The 22,381-nt window shown below is 41.7% G+C and overlaps 1 protein-coding gene across 4 annotated transcripts in view; it reads left to right on the top strand.

Moving 5' to 3' along the window:
* The window catches only part of VPS13B (vacuolar protein sorting 13 homolog B), a 657,044-nt gene that overhangs the window by 563,573 nt on the left and 71,090 nt on the right, over positions 1-22,381 (top strand). For all 4 annotated transcript variants that reach the window (XM_058668587.1, XM_058668588.1, XM_058668586.1 and 1 more), the window contains exons 41-43: positions 5,186-5,367; positions 6,336-6,685; positions 14,255-14,416. In XM_058668587.1, the coding sequence (XP_058524570.1) occupies positions 5,186-5,367; positions 6,336-6,685; positions 14,255-14,416 (694 nt within the window). The remainder of the gene's footprint in view (positions 1-5,185; positions 5,368-6,335; positions 6,686-14,254; positions 14,417-22,381) is intronic.

Raw genomic sequence — 22,381 nt, 5'->3', positions numbered from 1 at the left:
GTGAGGCTATTTTTAAAACTACAGATTGCAGCACATTTGTGGGTCTTAAAATAATGTATCTGGTTGCAACCAGAATTTTTTAGTAAAATACAAAATATCAGTGTGATAATAAGAACTATTGTGTGATATAACTTATATGTGACACTCAAAAGTGGTCAGATTGCTGAAGAGAGGAATTGTACAGGTGGCTGTCAGGAGCTTGGAGGGAGAGAATGGGCAATTACTGTTTAATGGACACAGAGGTTCTATGTAGAAAAATAAAATGATTGCCTTATATGTTAAATCTGTGTGCGTGTGTCACAGTGAAAATGTAATATATATTTATGTTTTCAGGCACCTTTGGCCTTCGGTTATATTTATGTGTACTGAGTTATAGTAAAAGTCTATTTGCCATTTGGGATTCAGGGTAAGAGATGTGAAAGATGACAGCTCTCAGAAGTGGGGACAACATGGTGTGGTAGGCACACATGTTGTCCCAGGATCCCCTGCCCTCCTCTGGGCACTCTACACAATAGGCAGGGTGCTGTTGACCCGTGTGGCACACAGGAGTGTTTGTAAAGCAGCACTGAAGGACATGGAGGAATGTAGCTGTGAATATTGGGAAATCGCTCTAAGCATTCAGTACTCAGTCGTGGCACCTGCTTTATCAGCCAGAAGAGGAGGGGCAGGGTTATTTTCTGTTCTCGAATGCTAGACATTGTGTGCTGAGTAGTTTGCGTTTGGCATCCCAGTGCTTGGAAGGTAAATCTGCTTAATACACTCATGTGACAAATGAAAATATTCAGACTTAGCCAATGGATTTAGCTTTACTAGTATTATAAGGTATAACTGTGTGCTCATTTTAATAAAGGTTCTCTCACCCTTCTCATTTTCCACTTCATCTCTTAGCTGTATTATAAAACTAAGTTCAGACTTCATAATCAAGTCAAAGCATTGTTTACTACCTGCTGTACTGTAGCTGTTCAGGTTAGAGTGACAGGTTAGATGGATTTTTTAGGGATTATGCCCCAGTCCCCACAGGGTCATTAAAATGGGATCAAACTGCATCCAGATTTGCTGGACTCTGTTTAAAGAACTGCTGGCCTTGGGTCCAGCACAATGGCTCAATAGCCAAATCCTTACCTTGCATGTGCTGGGATCCCATATAGACACTAGTTTGTGTCCTGACAGGCCCGCTTCCCATCCAGTTGCCTGCCTATATGGCCTGGGAAAGTAGCAGAGAATGGCCCAAAGCCTTGGAACCCTGCACCAACTTGGGGGACCCAGAAGAGGCCCTGGGCTCCTGCCTCCTACCTTTATATTGGCCATTGCAGCCATTTGGGGAATGAACCAGCAGACAGAAGATCTTTCTCACTGTCTCTCCTTCTCTCGGTAAATCTGACCTGCCTTTCCAATACAAATAAATACATCCTTTTTAAAAAGAGAGGGAAGGAAGGAAATGAAATGAGAAAGGAAGGAAAGAAAGAAAAAAGAGAAAGAATTGGTGCACTTGGCTCTGGCATTGTGGTATTAAACCAGTTAAGCCAAGCTGCCACCCACAATACCCTGCATCTGATCCAATTCCCTGTTAATGAGCCTGGGGAAACAGCAGCAGATGGTCCAAGTAGTTAGGCCCTAGCACCCATCTGGGAGACCTGGTAGGAGCTCAGACTCATGGCTGCTGCTCAGCGCAGCTCCAGCCATTGAAGCTATTTGGGGAGTGAACCAGCAGATGCAAGATCTCTCTGTGACTCTTACTGTAACTCTGTTAATTTTAAATATTTTAAAATTTTGCTCTCAAAGGTCCTGAAGGAGAGCTGAGAAGTAACCTTTGTGCTAAAATTCAGGTTAATATGTTAAACCCCTGCCAAGTTCTCCAATATTTAGAATCTCACTATTGTGAAAATTTATGTTTCTATCTGAATTTACAGCTGTTTGAATAGACTACTGAGTCTTGAGCTCTGGGTATTATTTTTTGAGAGTTCTTCCCTCTAGCAGCCATTTATCAACCGTGTTAAAAATAAACAGTCCAGAGAGTCCTCTGAACAGTGCCCATGACCATGACTTTGACCTGTTTGGAATACCTTTTGAGTAACAAGGAAGTTCTTAAATGTAAATATTGTACATTATAAGCTATTGGCTTTGATTCTCTATTTCTGCCTCTGCTGCATCACATAAAAATGTTCCTTTTGTTATCTGAATCAGATAAAGTCCTATGATCATATCTGACTAAGGAAATTCTGCATCTGCAGCTGCTGGAAGTCTCTAAATGGAGCTTTCACTCATGAACACTTAGTTTGTTACACCTACATGTTTTTAATCCTGTGTAAAGAGTAAATACATCAATGTTACCTTCATTGCATATAGTACCAAGTTAAGTTAAAATATTTAAAAACTATGTAGCTGCTGATTTGAAACACAGTTCAAGCATATTCAGATCTACATACAGTATCAATTTTGTGTTTATGATATGTTTGGTTTTAATATTCCTATTTTAAATATGTTTTTGAATGTAGAATAAACTGGCATCTATTTTAGTCAAGATTTTTAAAGATTGAAGTATTTTTATAATTCAGGAATTGCCATATGAACCTAAAATATCTTAATAACTGTTGATTTTTGCATTTACTTTACGGAAAAAAATTGATACTTAATTTGTTATAGGAAAGATTATAGAGCCAGGATTGTAGCACAGCCTATTAAGCTGCTGACTGTGACTCTAGCCTCCCCTGTGAGCATTGATTCCAATACCAGCTGCTCCACTTTGAATCCAGCTTCCTGCTAGCGGGTCTGGGAAAGCAGCAGAAGATAACCCCAAGTGTTTGGGCCCCTAATGCCCTCATTGGGGGACCTGGATGAAGCTCTAGGCTCCTAGCTGCATCCTGGCTTAGCCCTGGCTGAATGAAGCTTTTGGAGAGGAAACCAACATATGTAGGATCTCTATCTATCTATCTATCTATCTATCTCTATATATACATATAGATAGGTATGCAAATATCTATAAATTTATATATAGATAGATCTATAGATATACACACGTTTCTTTTTCTCCCTCCCACTCTCTTTTTCTCCCTTTCTCTCTATCCTGCCCTTTTCCCCTCCCTCTAACTGCTTTTCAAATAAATAATATAATCTAAACTGAAAAAAAAAAGATTGTGCAAATACTCGTGGTATTTTAGCAAACTTTTCCAAAATGTTGTAATGTCTTCTTCTCTCAAGAGATAGAAAAATAAATCTTGGAAAATTTCTGTGTCAAAAATTATAGTTGGCAAGAAAAATACTTCAGATAAAATATGCTCACTGTTTTAAAACTGATCTCAGTAGAACATTCGCCTGGATTTTTAATAATATTTTGACTAACATTATACCCTATTTCTAACAACTTCTTTAGTCTAAGGGAAGGAGTTCAAATGTGTAAAACACATGTATAACTACGTATAACTAACATATTTCAGCCTCTGAAAGCTTTCATTTTACCTTGCCAATGAAACACTTTATTTATAATTCTGTAGATAAATTCCTAGAAAGTTGTTTGGATTGGTGTGCCCGTTTATGGATGTTGTAAGAATATACTTAGCTGGGCCCAGCGGCGTGGCCTAGCAGCTAAAGTCCTCGCCTTGAAAGCCCCGGGATCCCATATGGGCGCCGGTTCTAATCCCGGCAGCTCCACTTCCCATCCAGCTCCCTGCTTGTGGCCTGGGAGAGCAGTCGAGGACGGCCCAATGCATTGGGACCCTGCACCCATGTGGGAGACCCGGAAGAGGTTCCAGGTTCCCGGCTTTGGATCGGTGCAGCACCGGCCTGCTGTGTCTCACTTGGGGAGTGAATCATGGGACGGAAGTTCTTCCTCTCTGTCTCTCCTCCTCTGTGTATAGTATATCTGGCTGTAATAAAATGAATAAATCTTAAAAAAAAAAAGGATATACTTAACTGTATTTTTGCCTACCCTATTTTAGTCAGTAACATGCTGCTCAGGAGTTTGGTTTTCTTGGTGTAGAGACTGCTAGCATTGCAGCAGTTTCCACCATGTAACAGTAAACGCACTGAGGTTAAAGCACTCAGTAAACATGTTGCGGTGTCCCTAGCTTTCCTTTTCACCAGCCCCGTTTCAAAGCTCTACTGAAGATTCACACCTCTGAGAATCCCACATGATCCACCCCATGCTGTTCTGAGTTCTTGGATTTCCACTCTGGCAGCTTTTCTGACTTCCCTGCTTCCTGGATGATACTTCTTTTTAACGTAAATGTCTGCATATTGAGTATCACCAGCGAGTTCTTTGTGAGTTCTCTGAAAAACCAAGGATATATTTCTGTAGTTTTCCTTGTTACAGTTCTTCCTAGGAGGCTCTAAATCACAATGTCTTTTATCCAGATTTCTCTTGGATTTGGAAGCCAGGCTACCACAGTTACAGAGCAAATGTCCGATTGGGAAGAGATAGAAGACGGATAACCAGGGAAAGGCAACATGATTCAGTGATCCACAATGAGTGACCAGGATGCATCAAGTCCTCCTACCCCCACCATCCTCGGCGCACTCACTTCCATAAGTGCTAAAGGGACCCAGGCAAAAGGCTTCCCACACCCCTCAGCAACTGCTGTGTTCATCTGTCTTCCTTCCTATGGATGCCATCACTAATCATTGCAATCAATCTTTTTAATGTAAAATTGTGTTAAGATGAGCCAGTGATGAGAGGACCTTGTGCACACTGACTGTCCATAGGTCCTGTCTTCTTGAGACACTTAGAATGGTACTCAGTGTACAAGACAGTGAATCTGGGTAGAGACAAGCTGGAGGAGCAACACTGACGCGAAACATTTAGAGTGAAGCAGAATATTGAGTGTGTTGAGCAGCTGAGTCTTACCTGAATTGTTTTGGTCTTCAATTTGTAGGCAAGAAAGTTGCTCAGAAGTTTATGGGAGATGTGGATAGAAGAAAATTGGATTGGAAGCAGGTCACCATGACCTGGAAGTTAAGGAGACTTTGCAAGTTTTCTGCCAACAATTCATAAAGAACAATGAACCAGAACTTTTTTAAAAAACCATGAATTTTTATGGAATTAATGCACAAGATCTGATGATAATATATTGACTCTGGGGTTTGTGATGCAGGTTTCAAAAACTCCTGTAGAAAGAGGGGGTTTTTATTCATTTATATGATACAGGGAAACTTAGGTAATTGAACTTATTTTATTACTTTTTCCCTATAGCTCTGCAAGTGAATCTGGCTCTCAAAGCATTTGTGATCAACTTGTAACTCCAACAGCCCTGGCTGCCTGTACCAGAGTCGACTCCTGTTTTACCCCGTGGTTCGTCCCATCTCTCTGCATTTCCTTACAGTTCGCTTACCTGGAATTCCATCTTTGTCATCACCTTGATCAACTGGGCACAGGTACTTGTCACGGTAGTTTCAGAATAGTATCCACTGAGTGCTGTGTTCTCTGTTCTGGGTTGATCAGGATTTAGCCAGATGATTTATTCTCAGGAAGTAGAAGATGAGCACTGGAGGGATTGTGGTGAAGCCCTTGTAGCCAGACCTGTTCGAAACGTGACTGGTGATATTGAATGGACATGGTTTTAGCAAGAGTTTTCCTAGAAGTGACAAAAATGCAAATTTCACTATTCCAGTTATGAACTTTTTGAAGAAAATACATCTGTTTCTGCTTTTTATCCTGACACTACCTTCGTGGTGAAGAGATTCCAAAAGTACATGGTGTTGGCCCAATTTCAAAGTAGGAATACTTTCTATAAAAGATGGGCACATTCTCAATATATTCAAATTTTTTCCAAGTGCAGAAGAAATAAATCCCTCTATACACTGAAAGTGACCTTTTATAAATTTGCCAGTGTTGCTTGAATAATTTTAAAGCATTATAATCTACTCCAAACATTTCCTAGTTGAAAAATTTTGAATCAAGCATTAGATTTTCAACCTACATATAACGGGAAAAAAAAGGAGGGGGGAATCAGATTAAAACCAAACACAGCTGCTGTTAAGCATCTTGCTTTTTCAGCAAAAATGGAGTTTAGCCTGCTTTTCCGAACTCTGTTTGAGTCAGGTTTTCAAGAGATGGTTGGTAGATAACAGAAAATTTCTGTAAAACTCCCTTTGGCCTTACCTCTTCTTCATTTTTTTGTTGCATTCTGTGATTAAATATTTGTCTATAAAAGAGTAACATTTGAAAAATATGCATACATGTGTTAGAAGCCAGATTGAACAAAATCATTTTATTTCCAAGTATAAAATGGTAATTAAAAGACTGATCTTCTAAAAAGTGTTTAAAGTTATTGAATATCGAATGCTAAGTTCAATTATTGTCTCTTCTGAACTACCCCTTTTCTCATTTATTTTCTTAACAGCTCCACCACAGTACCTACAACCATTTATTTCGGATAAAAATGTGCCGTCTGAACTAGAGTACATGATTGTGGCCTTCAGAGAGCCACACGTGTATCTTCGACAGTGGAATGATGATTCGGTCAGCCAGGAGATCCGCTTCTCAGCTCAAGCCGACTGTAGACTTCTGGAGTGCAGAAATGTTACCATGCAAAGCATGGTAAAGCCCTTCAGCCTCTGTGGACAGATTGCCGTCTCCAGTGACACGCTAGAAAGGCTGCTGGACTGCAGTGTGACAGTGGACCGTGTGTGTGTAGACGTTGGACAGCACGCAGTACACGCTCTGCACACTGCAATACAGGCTTGGCAACAGGTAAGCACATTCCCGAGCGGCTTACAGTTTGACCACATGTGCTCTTGGGTTAGGTGCTAGATGTATTCCAGCTTTTAATAAGTCAAACACACGAATGACAGGTATTGCAAAATTTGATAGGGATCATCATATTTGGGGCCTTCCCTGTTTTGGCAGTTATTTTTTTTGTTTTAAACTTGGGAGAATATGGTTCTCTACAAACACATCAGAGCACATGCCCACATTTTTGTGACTAATACACCACAGCGGTATGGAAAGTAACATATTCCTGGACCTTTTTTCCAAGTATTGTAGCTGCTGTTTGCCAAAACTTCAGCTTAGCTATGTATCAGATTGTCTAAGTGTCTATTGCAGAAGTGATAAACCTGTATGAGACGTTTCAAATAATAAGCATTCCAGATTTCAAATTTCAAAAATGATATGAAATATGTGAGCACAATATAGTCATCATTTTTTTTCCTGTACTCATTGTTTTTAAGTTCCTAAAACAATCCTAGATAATGGTTTTTTTTGGATCAGTTAAAAACTCTTCACTGTTTTAATTATCTGTTATTGAGTCTTATCAGAAATTACAAGTACCTTAAAGGAATGAGGTAGAAGCCTAAGCAAAAAATGGCGTATTTAAAGTAGGAAACGTGTGTGTCTATTAGCATGAAAATAATTTTGTTAGAATGTTAGGATAATATGTTTAGAAGTTTAAGAACAAATCACTTCTGTTTTCCGTTACTGATTTTTAGTGTTAAGACCTATCTCTTTTAGATTTGTGTGACCATTTAAGCTGAGACATTTCCTTGGATGTGCTTTCTGTTGGGTGCACTCGTGTGGAGCTGGCTTCTGGGGAGAAATGGGCCTTCATCAGCCGTCCCACCCTGAACTCCTGCTGGGGCTGGGGTAGTGGAGGGCAGCAGGGGAGGGGCTTTCATTCTCTAGCTTAAGAATTCTTCTGAAACTAAATAAAAAGAATTTTTGGAAGATTTTTATGGAAATAACTTTAGAATTATTATGGAACTAGATTTTTATAGAATAAATCTTTTAAAAGGAATTTTTAGTTCACTAACTTAGAGTCTTTTTATGGGAATAAAATGTAATGCTTTCTTTATATACATGAAGACTTATACAAAACTAAGGAATTAATTACCTAACATGGCACTACAATAGAAAAGGGAAAGAAGATAACACATCTGTTTTGTATTTTAAAGATCTTTTTTAAGGGCATTCCATGGTTTTCTTGTTGCAAAGGACATGCGTAAAATAAGAGCTAGTGTGATCTAAATCTTTGCAGCTGGTTCAAATAGCGATGTGAAAAAAACCTCTATGGCTCCAATTTCTGTTTTTTTGTCATATTTTGAACAATGCATCTAATAAAAAACAAACCTAGAAAATATAAAAGAGTCATTGATAGAGCCTTTAAACCCAGGATATTTTTGTCTTGGTATCAGAGCCATTATAAGAGGACTCATGTGTAGCAACTACTGCAAAATGGCCTTCAGAAATATCAATTTCCTCCCAGGGTAAACATATTCTCTTAGACACAGCTATACATATAAATAAAATATGGTGCATAAATATTTAAATGTTTTAAACCACATCAGAGTGTGAATGGATGACTGGCTAACATAGTGCCTTGAAGGAATATTTTGAGTTTTTTTTTTAAATGGAATTGTATATTTGATTAAGTAGAGCCATATGTCACATAGCATATTGCTGACAGGTACAGTCTATGAATAGTTGTTTCTGATTTATACAGGGATTTGGCAATGTTAACATGAGCCACAAGAGGATATACTTCTGTAATTGTTGCTGTAATTTTCTTGTTTCCTCCCCTGTCAAGGGTACTTGCCACCAAGTTTTAATGTGGTAGGCATCTAACCCTGTTGTATTCTAAAGTAAATACAAAGTGTACTGCCTTGGAATTTTGGGCCACTTGACGTTGAAATGAGCTGATAGAGGCTTGTTAGGTTCATTGTTTCTATGATAGTCTCAGTGCGGTTTATCCCTTTCAGAGGGAAGTTGAGTTTTCCGAACTTGGATTTGATTGTGGGTACAATCCACACACGGGGAATAATTGTTGCCAGTGAGAAATATGAATTTAATAAGCAGGATAAGGAATTTGAATTCTCACATATTTCTTACTGGATTCATATCAGAGATAAGTCATTTTTACCAAGTGTGGATGGACCAGACAGCTAAATCGTGAAACAGTTTGGCCTTCCACTGTTTAAGATGAAAAGGAGCCTTAGTCAGTGCTTGACTTTTCTGCTGCAGATTATTTTTTTTAATAACTGATGACTGTTTTGTGAAGCTGGATTAAGGAATCAAAAATGTCACTTGCACTTTTTATATCTCTATATCGCATTCCTAGATTTGGACAAAATAGCATGTAAAAGCTGTTCTTTTAAAACTCAAGGCTGTATTTGTGTATCTTCTCTAAAACTATACTAATACCTGCCTTTACTTACACATGCCTGTGTAGCACATCATGAGCCTTAACTCTCCATCCAAGTGAGCACACCAAGACCCAGTGTGCACCAGTGTACTTCCACATGGGATGTAGGTGAGCTATTTGATAATATACCAGACTGTGGAACATTTCAAAAAGCATTTACACTTAGTACACTTAGAATGGACCCCACAGATGAAGGAGCTGTACACAAACAGCCCCCTTAGGATCTTGAGTATTCTTTCGAAAAATTTAAACAACCCCCTTGTGTTCTTTAATTTACATTTTTTCCTAAAACCCTCATCACTTATTAAAGGTCAGTTTTTAGAGATGAGGAAAGCAGTTTGATTTTTTTCTTCCACTCGGGCCCCATCTGGTAACTTAACCACCCTGTTAGCGGCAGATTGATCGCAATTCATTATGAAAACTGAATTTTAATCTCAGGATCTGTAACTAAGTGGGAGATTGGAATCATATCCCTTTCTTCATGTTTGTACAATAAACCGTAAGGAGAGAAATATGTTTACAAGAAAAGCAGTTTCTGTTGATTATATAATGCTCAATGGAGAGATCTCATCAGAACTAATTATACACTATAATTCCAGTTTGATTAAAGGTTTGTAGATAAGTGTGTAAGATGGGATTGGATAGGATAATCTGTAATAAGTAACAGGACAATCAAAACAGAAAAATTTATCAAAGAAAATTCACCAAAATATTAGTAGCAGTTATCACTGAGAATAAAATTCCCAGTGTTGAGGATGAGAGTAGGATGGGGGCAACAGGCTTGGCTGGACAGGGCTACAGCCTGTACCAGCATGGGTGTGCACTGGGATTGTAGAGTATTAGATTGACCTAGACTCCAGCCCCCACTGGTACTCATGAGAGCTACGTTGGGTGCAGAACAGGCCAGGCTAAGTCTTGACTCCCACTGAACTACGTAAAAGCTGTATCTAGGCACAGACCAGGTGTCACTGGGTTGCAACAACCATCAAGAACCAGAATGAGTGTGGCTAGCTGAGCAAGGCCACTCTTCTTGCCAGGGCAGGAAGTGGACAAAGTCAACCTGGGCTATGATCCACTGGTGTGTGTGAGAACTGGAAGGAGACTCAATGGAGGAGCTTGGGAAACTCCTTCATTAGGATGCAGTTCCTGCAGGTGAGCACAAAAAGCAAGGCAAGGAGCAGCCCAGACAACACCAGGTTACAGTACCCAACAGCATACATGTGAGACAGACCAATGTGGGCCAACTCATAACATCCAGTGGGAGATCTGAGAACCAAGGCGGGGTAGGAGTGGCCAGGTCGAGCTGCAACACCAACCAGTTCACATTAGGGCCAGGACAGCAATCAGACTGGGCTGGGATAGGCTGCAGCACCCATAAACAGGAGCTGAAACGGGAGCTGGAACAGGAGGCAGACTAGACTAAGCCAGGCTGTGCAATAAGACCCAGAACGCTGAGGTGAGTTGAGTCATGCCAGCCTGAGCCCGGTGGGGGCCAGGTTCCTGAGCCCTGGGGATAGGGGAACCTCTGGGACTTGGGTTGCTGGCCCAGATCCCAGGGTCTACCTTTTAGATGGGTGTCAGGTTCGTGAGCCCTGGGGTTTGGGAATCTGGTGGGGCTAAGGTCACCTGGTCCAGGTTCTAGAGCCTGCCTACTAGGTGAGTGTTGGATTTGTGAGCCTCAGACGTGGAGGATCCTGTGGGGCTTGGGGCTCCTGGCCAGGGTCCTGAGGCCCACCTACTAAGTGTGTATTGGGTTCGTGAGCCCCAGGGGTGGGGGATCTAGTGAAGCTTGGAATGCCTGGCCTGGGTCCTTGGATTTGCCTGTAAGAACATGTCCTGCTTATTGAAAAAGGCAGAGCATTGGACACAGGCCCTGTTGTAAAAGAGTACGGCAGCTCATTTGGTGCTATAGCAGAAAAAGAGAACTAACTGGACAACTATCCCAGTCAAACAATGACAGCAAAAACCTCGGAGAATGGAGCCTATGGACATTGGGAGGGTGACATCATCCTCAGATCTGTGAAGTCAGCAGCATTTCAGAACTATCCAAACCACTTGGACAGAACCCTCGGAATATGTACACACTGAGACTCTGGGTTGATATGAGGTACCTCATCCCTGGGTTATTGGGGTGTGTGAAAAGTCATGAGTGGTTTCCCCCTTTGTCTCCCCTTCCCCCAGGAATAACAAGAAGAAATAGCAAATTTGGAAGCAATGACTTCAACCCAATTTTTCCTAAACCTTCATCCTTCCCACCCTGACCTACCATGTAATCATTATAAAAAATAAAATTTACTTAAAAAATTCACCAGAATAGAATGGAAAAAAAATTTTTAATTGCATTTTCCAAAATTTATACATGTGAACATACAAGTATAATTTTAATAATTAAAACTGTTTTAGTTATAGTTTAATAATTAAAACTGTTTAATTATACTTTTAATAATAAAAACTGTTTTTTAAAGCTATTCCTAAGTATTTATTGAGTACTTATGTGTCAGGCAGTAGACTGAATAATGCGTTCAATAAAGTGGTAAAATTAGGTCAGACCTGATGGCCAGTCTTAGGCACTATGGAGTAATCATGGAAAGGGTGTTGAATGCAGGTGGTGCAAATTAGCGAATGCCGTGAAGATATAATGACAGAATGTTCTGTAAACAGAGAGCCGGGGATCCTAGTGTGATCAGAGTGAGCTGAGAGGCTCTCGGAAGGCTGCTGTCTGAGGAAGTGACCTGAAAACCAGAATCTTTGGCAGCAAAATTTCTGTAGGTGGTCAAGCAAGAGGCACAGGGGAAAGAAGTCAACGCAGAAGGAAGGCAGTGAGGCGCAAGAAGCAGTGAATGAATAGAAGAACATGGTATCCTCTAGGAGGGCTTGTAAAGACTGGGAGAGCTGGGGTGTCCTGAGCAAATGTCATCCAAAAATAAAAAAGTAGCTGTGGGCCGGCCCAGGTAAGACAGGACATCTGAGTCTTCGAGGCAGGCAAGTTTTAAAACCCTCACTAATGACTACACACTACCGTATTCTAGTGAGCAAGAGGTGGTAACTTCTCACTGTGGTCTCACTTTGCCAGAGGCTGTGTGACTGTCCAACAAGGTGCAGCTGCTTGAAAATAGTCCATGAGACTAGATGGATGATAGAGGCATGGGAAATCTACCAAGAATGGCCTCAGGACCTGCTCGTCACTTGCAGCCACAGAACCCTGCCACCACTTCAGCAGCATGATGAATGGCAGTAGATTTTGTCTCTGTTTTCTGATGCAGTTCCAAGTGTGATCTTGGGCCAGACTTGGTTTTGGGTGTTTTTAATGCACAGGCTACTCCGCACCTCTGCCTCCTTAAATACTTGAAGTACTGTGCTTTTGAACTGTATCCCTCTCCCCTCTCCCCCCACCTTTTTTTCAATCTCCTCGGTAAAGTAAAAAATGAGGGAGTGTGGTATTTTGGAATTATTTGGATCTATAGTCAGGAAATAGCCACCGGAGCTGCATCCTTTGTATGTTGATTTCTGTTTAGTTGCAAATCGACTCGCTGATTGTGCTTTTTTTCTTATAGTCTCAGCTTTATCAATTAGCGATTCTTTCAGCTCACCAAAAGTGTGTTTCTAGATATTTTAGCCATCACCTAACCAAGAGTGATAAGATAAATAGATAGATAAAAAAGAAGCTCAGAAATACTTTATCACGTTACCAGTGGTTTTTGTTTGTCTATTTTGAGCAGAGAGAGAATGAGCTCCCACATACATGGTTCTCTGCTTAAAAGCCCGACGGCCAGGAGCCAAGGAATCCGTCCAGGGTTATTAGTTGGGTAGAAGAAACTCAAGTACTTGCACCATCACCTGCTGCCTCCCCGAGTCTTCATGAACATGCTTAACCAGATACAGCATCAGGTACTCTGATAATGGCTTGCGAGGGTCTTAACCAACATCCAATAGCAGCCGTTGGAGACATGAGGTTGGAAAAAGGCGGTGTCCTAGCATCATGGTGCAGTGAGTTACAACACCGCCTGCAACACCAGCATATCAGAGCACTTGTTCAAGTCCAGGCTGCTCCACTTCTGGTCCAGTTTGTTGCTAATGTAGGTGGAAAGCAGCGGATGATGACCCAGGTACTTGGGCTCCTGCTGCCCACTTGGGAGATGCAGATAGAGATCCAGACTCCTGACCCAAACCTGCCTGTTGCTGCTGTTTGGGGAGTGAACCAGTAGATGGAAGATCTCCCTGTTCATTCTTGTGTCTGTCTGTCTGTCTCTCTCTCTCTCTCTCCCTCCCCCTCTCTCCCTCTTCCTCTCCCTTCCTCCCTCCTTCCCTCCTCACTCCCCACCCCCAGTATTTTCTCACTGTTACCATGCCCTTCAGATATATAATGTTAAGTCTTTTTTAAAAAAGGCACTGAGCCTTAGCTAATTAATTGGTGATTATTAGCTGAAACAAATACTAAAAACCAGTTTTCAGCTAACATTATTTCTGTTGAAAACTGCAGCCTGGCTTACACTGACTGTGAAGTTGATCTGTTTTATGTGTTCAGCCTCTTAACAATAAAGGAAAAATTATGGTTTTATTTACATCTTTCCCTAAGCAGATTTGCACACACATACACGCGTACTCTCACCCTTAAGGGATGTGGGGATGTATTACCTAAATGATCCTTACTTTCTGTAGGGTACAAACTGCGGCTTTGGTAATTGGTCTTGATTGTTCAGTTAGAAGTCTGGAAATTTGGTAATTCTAGCTCCAGTACTCTGCTTTAAATCGTGTACTCCCCAAGACAACCATTCTTTTATAGCACGCTAATTCATTTTACAAAATGTTAAAAGTTTGAGGGATTTCATTGTTCTTTTACTCTTCTCTGTGTGTGATTTATTTCATAGGAGTATAAATCAAAACACATTCTTAGAACATTGAAGATCTCTTCAAAATATTGTGGTGTGTATGTGTGTGTGCATGCAAACGGGCCAGAGTGCGGGCTTCCCCTGGAAATATAGAATACATTGTATACCAGAGCTAATGATAACAGATCTTTCAGGATTTCTGTGGTGGTAACAATCGCCACTGGGCAGACAGCTGCCAAACATCTTGCAATTAATCTGATACATGATGGCTTTCCTATTTTTTTTTTCTTTCAGAACAAATGCCCTGAGGCAGAGGAGTTGGTCTTCAGCCATTTTGTGATCTGTAATGACACACAGGAGACACTGCGGTTTGGTCAGGTGGATACTGATGAAAACATTCTGCTGACAAGTCTCCACCGTCACCAGTACAGCTGGCGCTCTCACAAATCCCCACAGGTACCCAAGCAGCAGCCTGACAGCTTCAGCAGCGGTTGAGGCTAGAGGCTCCTTGAATTCTGCCTCTGTGTCCTGCGTCCAGTCACTTCTCTTCTTAAGGTTCCTCAGGCATCACAACCAGATGGCTCCACCTGAGGGAAGCCCAGAGAGGGGTAGAGATGGGTGCCCAGTGGGCTCCTCCAACGGGGAAGCATCTCCCTGGGTGGCAAGAGGGGCTGTGTTGGCTTTTTGACACTGGGCTCAAAAACCAAAACACACAGCTTTGACGCCTGACAGTGTAACCTTGCCCTATGTTTTGTGCTTCAGTTTTCTCAAAGGTAAAATAGAAATGAAAAAAAGTACCACTCCATTGGATTGTGAGACTCAGTGTAAGACACTAGGTCTGTGCATGGCATGCTTTGAGCATCAGGCTTTGTGTATTACGTTCCATGTCCATTTGTGCTGATTTCTTGCTGGAACACTCTTGAACCTGGCTCTTGGAAAGTCACGTAGATCACTTTAGACACTAGGCTACCAAGCCAGGCCCAGGTTCTGCCTTTTTACTTCATTTTTCAACAGACCACCACACTATTGATTTAAAATGTGTGATTTTAAAGTCCTTGTCTTCCGAGGACAGCTCATGATCATGACACTGTGGGCAGGATGACAAACAGTGCCCAGACCGAAGGATATCTGTGTGCCAAGCAGTGCGGTTCTATTTTCCTGTCACTCTAGATGGTAATAATTAGAGGGGTGTGCCCGCAGGGATAATCTGAGGATGAATTAAGTACAAAGATGTGGTCTGAAATGAGTAAAAGAAATCCTAGGAAGTACTCTCAAGAATAATGTGTTTCTCAAACTCTGGGTAATGAGGAAACTACTGTCTGCTTATGATTAAAGGAAAGTCATTAGATTAGTGAGCAAGTTTTCCCATCTGGTCTATAGAGCAGTTTCAGAGTATGGTACAGCCTCAGGCTGCGTTCTGCTGCTGCCACTGCTTACTCATTCCCTGTACCCCCAGTAGCTAGATTCTCCCTTTTTTTTTAAAAAAGATTTATTTATTTTTGTTGGAAAGCCAGATATATAGAGAGCAGAGACAGAGAAAGATCTTCCATCTGCTAGTTTACTCCCCAAGTGACCGCAACAGCCAGAGCGGCGCTGATCCGATGCCAGGAGTAAAGAACTTCTTCTGGGTCTCCCATGTGGCTGCAGGGTCCCAAGGCTTTGGGCTGTCCTCGACTGCTTTCCCAGGCCACAAGCAGGGAGCTGGATGGGAAGTGGGGCTGCCGGGATTAGAGCCAGCTCTGATATAGGCTCCCAGGCGTGCACGGCAAGTACTTTAGCCACTAGGCCACCATATCAGGCCCAGATTCTGCCTTTTTACTTCATTTCTCAACATATTACCACACTATTAATTTAAAATTTACTAAGATAGATAAGGCATAATATTTCTTATTTCATAGTTAAATATATTCAGATAAGTCTGGCAGAGACATTAAAACTTTAAAGCTGTATATCTTCCAAAAATGAAAATTCCTACAGAAGTTTCTCACAGGAAAAGATACTGTACTTACATTTTTAGGGTGAATCACATGCCCTTATTTTCAGATTCTTCGCTGAATGAACGTCCTTATTAGAGAGTGGCTTAAATTGTTTGCCCTTGTAACATAGTTAAAGGATGGCTTGTTTCAAAAATTGCTCCTTTGGGTGGTTTGTTTGGGTACTGATTGCAGAAGTGAGAGCATGCAGATACATCGACAGAAACAACCACACACCTAATCTCAACCATGCTGAGGTAGCACGTGTTGTGTAAGACTTACAGATCTTCTGAACGTGTCCGTGGCCGTGCATTCTCAGCAGGGAGCTGTTGGTGCAGAGCACACGCCTCTGAGGAGCTGCAGTAATATATGATTGTGCTGAACACTTGAAGTCCCTTCACTCCGGCACACAAGCTGTAGGCATCAGCCACCAGGAGGCCAACGATGAGAAGCTTAATTGTCCTTGTAGTCCTGTAGTCCTGGGCAGGTAAATGCATGGCTAGCATAGGCTCCGGTCACTCTCAGAATGCCCTAGGCACTAGAGCCATGCTTGGAAGGATGACCATTTCAACACGTGGCTCAGGGGCTCGCAGTGACGTGGCAGTTATGCTAGTTAAGACACTTATATCCATTGGGAGATGGGGGGCCTATGGCACAGCAAGTTAGTGTACCGCATGGAATACTCACATTCCATGTATGAGTACCAGTTTAAGGCCTGGATACTCTGCTTCTGAACGAGAACCCTGATAATGCTTGCTAAGAGGCAAGCATTGGTCAGAAGATTGGTCAAGTTCTTGGCCCCTGCCACCCATGTGGAAGGCCTCTGGGGCTCCTGGATATTGGCTACTGCCTGGCCTAGTCCTGCCTTGATGACGTTTGGGAAGTGGACAAAGCAAATGCATCTGCCTCCTCTTTCCCCTTCTCTCTCTTTCCCCTTCTCTCTCTTTTATATTTTAAAGATTTATTTTGTTTTTGTTAGAAAGGAGGAGAGACAGAGAGGAACGGGTGCAGGGTCCCAAGGCTTTGGGCCATCCTCGACTGCTTTCTCAGGCCACAAGCAGGGAGCTGGATGGGAAGTGGGGTTGCCAGGATTAGAACCGGTGCCCATATGGGATCCCAGTGCATTCAAGGTAAGGACATCAGCTGCTAGGCTGTCATACCAGGCCCTGAAAATAAATAATTTTTTAAGTAAACACTAAGGAAACAAAAAGACCAGTGCCCCCCAACATTGGAGTTCCTGGGTTCAGTGTCTGGCTCTGGGCACTGATCCCAGCGTTGCTGCTAATCCAGACCCTAGAAGGTAGAGGTGAAAGCTCAAATGCCTGGGTTTCTGCCACCCGAGTGACATACCTGATTGAATTGTCAGCCACTGTGGGCAATTGATGAGTGAACTGGCAAATACCAAGTCTTTTCTCTCTCTGCCTGTCTGTTCCTCTATTCCTAAGATCCTCTCCCCCCCAAATAAAAATTTAAAGTATTAAAAAACAATCCCAAATGGCTGGCTCAGGAACTTCTGTGCTGTGGACATGGAGTTTCTGGGTGGAGAAGAGGACAAGAAAAAGGGCTGGATGGCTGCTATCAGACTGCACTCACTCTTATTACACACTCTCCTGTGTCTTTCAAGCCAGTACTGTTTTTATTTTTAGAGCAGTCCTATGTGGTTTTCATGCTTGCATGTATATTGTGTAGATAAGAAAGCAAACACAAGCATCAGGCAGTGGTAGAATTGGGATTGAATCCTTTGTATTTTTATTCTCAATATAGTGTTATTTCTGAAACACTGTCTCATTCCCCTAACTTTTGGCAGCATGATTTATCTGTTTAGAATAGCCAAGCTGTGAGGTGTTAAAAGAAGAACTGAGAAATCACTGATATAATAGGCCCAATCAGAGTTAAGCCAGACTGCTATGAGATTCTTAGTCCAAGTATGAGCCTCTGTGAAGTCTTAACTCTGTTATCCCAAACAATAGGAACCTTTTCATGACAAACTGAAAACACAAGTGTTAGCCATGTCTGTCTCTGTCTCTCTCTTAATGTATAACTACAATCCCTGGAGGCAAATTTTAAGACGAGATGTTATTATTTTCATCTTCTTTTAGGTTAAAACAAAGTTGTGGGAATCAGTGTCTCCTTCCTGCATCTATGCATGCTGAAGTAAGTGTGTTTTAGGACCTTCTGAAGCCAGAGACCCTAATAGGCCCAGAGGGTCTTCATGGAATTCCTTACATCCACCACTGCGAATGCTGCTGTGTTCTAATGAGAGGTTACAGCTGAGGATCAGAAAAGCTTGCCACTCGGCCTCAGGCTGCACCTGGAGCTGGTCAGAGATGCTCAAATGATCAAAATGTTCCATTTTTCCAGACTCCAAGTCATATCCTGCATTGCCCAGCATGCTTGGTTTTAGGAACATTTGTGTCTGCATGTTTATGCTACCTTGGGTGTTAGTCAATTCACAGTCTCTGGGAGAATTTCTAAAGTTCACAGAACTTAACTCCACTAAACAATGTGGCTTATATTGCAGAGATCAAGAGAGTGGCAAATGACACCTGGAAAGGTTTCAAAGAGGTCAGGACATCTTAGAACCACACAGGAGGTTGCTAACAACAGTAAGTCCCAGTAGAATGGGAAGGACACAACCAGTTCCAGAAACCCAAAGCTGAGAAGCCTTTGAGAAAACTGTCCTTATAGTTTCTAACACGGGCTCTGAGGCAGAATCACTTAAAATTCTGGATATCTCACAACAATTTCTTGCCTAAACAAACAAAGGAAGAACAAAACCATTTCCTAGGGAATAAATGAACACATTCAGCTGCGCAGTCATAAATACCACCACAAGATTCCTTAGAGATCCCAAAGCAGTACACTTCAGGTTGGAGAACACTAACATGCAAGATGCGGGCTTTAAAAAAGCTCTTCCCGTTATGCAGAACTCATCCTAGCAACTGGCAGTGTGGGCCCTGGGAGCCTTCCCCTGAGACAGTAACACTTCCACCCACAAGGAATCTTCATTTTCTGGTTAATAGCACTGTTGATTAAGTAAATGGGTTAGGAGTACCTCTGCCTTATTGGTAAAGATTCTCCCTTGCTTTTTACCATTAAGCATGCATAATTTGTGAATTATGCACATTTTTCAGAAGTTTAGAATTTTAATTACTGATGGCTTATTTTTTCTTTAGATTTATTTTATTTTTATTACAAAGTCAGATATACTGAGAGGAGGAGAGATAGAAAGGAAGTGGAGCTGCCGGGATTAGAACCAGCGGCCATATGGGATCAAGGCGAGGACCTTAGCCACTAGGCCACGCTGCCAAGCCCCTGATGGCTTAATTTTAATAATCAAATCATCAAACAGAGTGGAAATGTTAGAGTGGAAACAGATTATAGAAAATAATGAAATATGTATATTTGAAGTATATAATACAAGATTAATGAGCAGCAGAGTGAGTATCTTGGGAAAACTCAATAAGGAGACCTAATGACAAATCTTCCATTAATACAAGACAGAAGTGGATGAGCACTCCCTGAAAAGGGAGAATAACAGAGTAGCTCCTTCAAAATTGCATGGTCATAGCTACTCAGTTCTGCAAATGTAACATGATCATGAATGAGTTTGATTATATCCCCCAAAATTTATATACATGACCAATAAAATTTGCATTTCATGTCATTTTTCCATTCAATAAGTGTTACTTTAATTTTTCCAAGCATTTTAAAATGTAAAATTGTTATCACAGGTGATCCAAATATGAGCAGGGTGCCACATTCATTCCATAAGCCCAAGTTGTTGACCTTTGCTTTAGGATTGCTCATTGAGGAACATTCAATAGACCAAAAGCTCAAGTTTTAAATTTATATTCAGTTATTTATTTGAAAATCAGCTATAAAGAGAGGAGAAAGATTTTCGGCTGCTGGTTTCCTTTCCCAGATTGCCCCTAAATGTGTGGGGCTGGGCCAGGCTGAAGCCAGGAGCCAGGAGCTTCATTTGGGTCTCCCAGGTGGAAGGCAGGGGCCCAACCCTGTGGGCCCACTTCTCTTCCTAGGCCATTAGCAGGAGCTGGCACAGAAGTGGAGCAGCTAGAACTCACCTGGTGCTTATACGGAATACTGGCATCAGTATTCCATCAGAGCGGCTGTTTAACCCACTATACCATGATGCCAACCCCAAAAGTTTGATTTTTTTTTTAGTTTCAAAGTTGTTTTCACTTTGATTTGAATGGTATTCCTATCATTCAAAAGCTTTTTAAGCAGTTTCAAAGTTGAGAAATGACAGATAACAGTTTAAACCTAATTTTTAAAAATTTATTCTTGTTAAGTTCCATGATACTGTTTTGTGGGTATTGGGATCCCCTTTTCTCTCCCCTTCCTCCCTCTCCATTTTCCCTCCCCATTTTACCTTACTACCATTTCCCCTTAAATTATTACAGTAGTGTAGTCCTGTAGTAACAGGTTTAAGTTTAACATTCTGCCATTTAAGTGCATTTTGGCATTGTAGGTATCGACAAAGGTTAAAAAACAAACAAACCTAGTATCATATTGCCACAGTATATTTAAGTTTCACTGAGAGTCCTCCTTTTATCCAGGAGTACAGATAACTGCTACAACATATCTTTACTTCCCAGTACATTTGTCTCCATTGTTCATAAACCTAATTCTTAATGTAACAAACCTGTTATCATGAAACAGCAGTAGAATTGTTGTAGTTATTCTGGGTCTAATCACTGAATAAGGAGATAGTTCTTCAGTTTCCTTTTTGGCTGTAAAAATATTCTAAAGTAAGATCCCGGGCCCGGTGGCATGGCCTAGCAGCTAAAGTCCTCATCTTTTTCTCCCTCCTGTTCTTCTCCCCTCCCTGCTCTATGCCCTTTTCTGGGTATCTCTCAAGTTGGAAAAAGAAAGTTTGATCTATAACACATGCATACATCTACAAGAAGGGAAAATTAGGTGAAGGATGTGAGGGCTCCTGTGTGCTGTACTGAGCCATTTTCATGTCTGTAGGCTGTGATAACACAATGATGGAACAATCTGATACCCGGGGAGGTCAGCTTCCCACAGTGGGCAGGCTGGAAGGGTCGGTAGTGGAGGCAGGCGCTGTGGATCCAGAGAGACACAGACAGCAAACTCAGAGCTCGTGGGACAATGGATTGAAAAGATGACCTTATTCTGGTATGACTGTTTTTCAGATTCCTTTGTAGTTTACTCACACTAGACATTTTCCATGGACTTTTTGAAGACCTCACATAATCATCAATTTCAAAACATTTTTGTGACAAATTAACTGATTTTTCATTCCATTTTCCACAAACCTTTTAAAGTACCCCATGAAGAAGACACCTCGCCTCGGCCCAGGAAACTCGGGTTTTCTCTGATATAACTGAGCCGTACAAGCTGAATACCATGATGAACTGATGCATTCTAATACACTGGCTTTAAGGGTCATCATGGTGGGGAAGCCCCAGGTTGGCCAGTTTTCATTGCATATATCTACCCACCATAGCTAACTTTTTAAAGATTTATTTTGTTTTTATTGGAAAGGAAGATTTACAGAGAGAAGGAGAGAAAGAGATCTTCCAGCTGCTTGTTCACTGCCCAAGTGACAACATGGCTGGAGCTGAGCTGATCTGAAGCTGGGGGGCAGGAACCCCTTCCAGGTCTCCCAAGTGGGTGCAGGTTCCCAAGGTTTTGGGCCATTTCCCACTACTTTCCCAGGCCACAAGTAGGAAGCTGAAAGGGAAGTGGAGAAGCCAGAAGATGAACCAGGGTCCATATGGGATCCCAGCACATGCAAGGCAAGGAATTTAGTCACTAGGCTACAGTACCAGGCCTCACCATAGCTAACTTTAAGCTTTCAGACCAACCTGCTCACAAAATCATGGGTGTTTAATGATTGGCTCTGTTGAACAAGTGTGAGCCTGCTGCAGTATGTCACTATTTAGAAGGTCATGTTCTGAAAAGCCTACCTGGTACTTCAGTTGGAAGAGTAGAAATGAAAGAATAGAAGTATAAAGTATGTAAATATTTTAATAGAAATGTAAAATATATAAAAATAGGAAGAACTGATCTTCCTGTGCAGAACAGCTATAAATTCTGAACAGAATTAAAAAAAAATACAAACCTACCTGAGGGCTTCGGATACTAAACAAGTAGCAGACCAACTTTGGAAGGAAGTCAGAACTATGAACAAGCCATCTGCAGAGTGAATGCCCGTGTTACTTATTTATTTCCGTGTGGCTTTCCCTTGAAGGCAGCTGCAGTCGTGGCAGTGTAGGGGTGGCCTATCATCTTTCTAGCCCATGGTACCAGGGGAGGAGGCCCAGGCAACTACGGCTGCTCGCGAGTGAGGAGAAAGCCATAAAATGGGAATTTAATATGTTTAAATTTGGCCCAACTGTTTGGATGAATCACAGACTTGCACGGGACAAACTGAAAGCAGCTTGCACCCAGTGCTTAA

Source organism: Ochotona princeps, chromosome 9 (genome assembly GCF_030435755.1).
Source record: "Ochotona princeps isolate mOchPri1 chromosome 9, mOchPri1.hap1, whole genome shotgun sequence".
NCBI classification, from domain to species: Eukaryota; Metazoa; Chordata; class Mammalia; order Lagomorpha; family Ochotonidae; genus Ochotona; species Ochotona princeps.
This window is presented reverse-complemented; position numbering and strand designations above follow the sequence as displayed.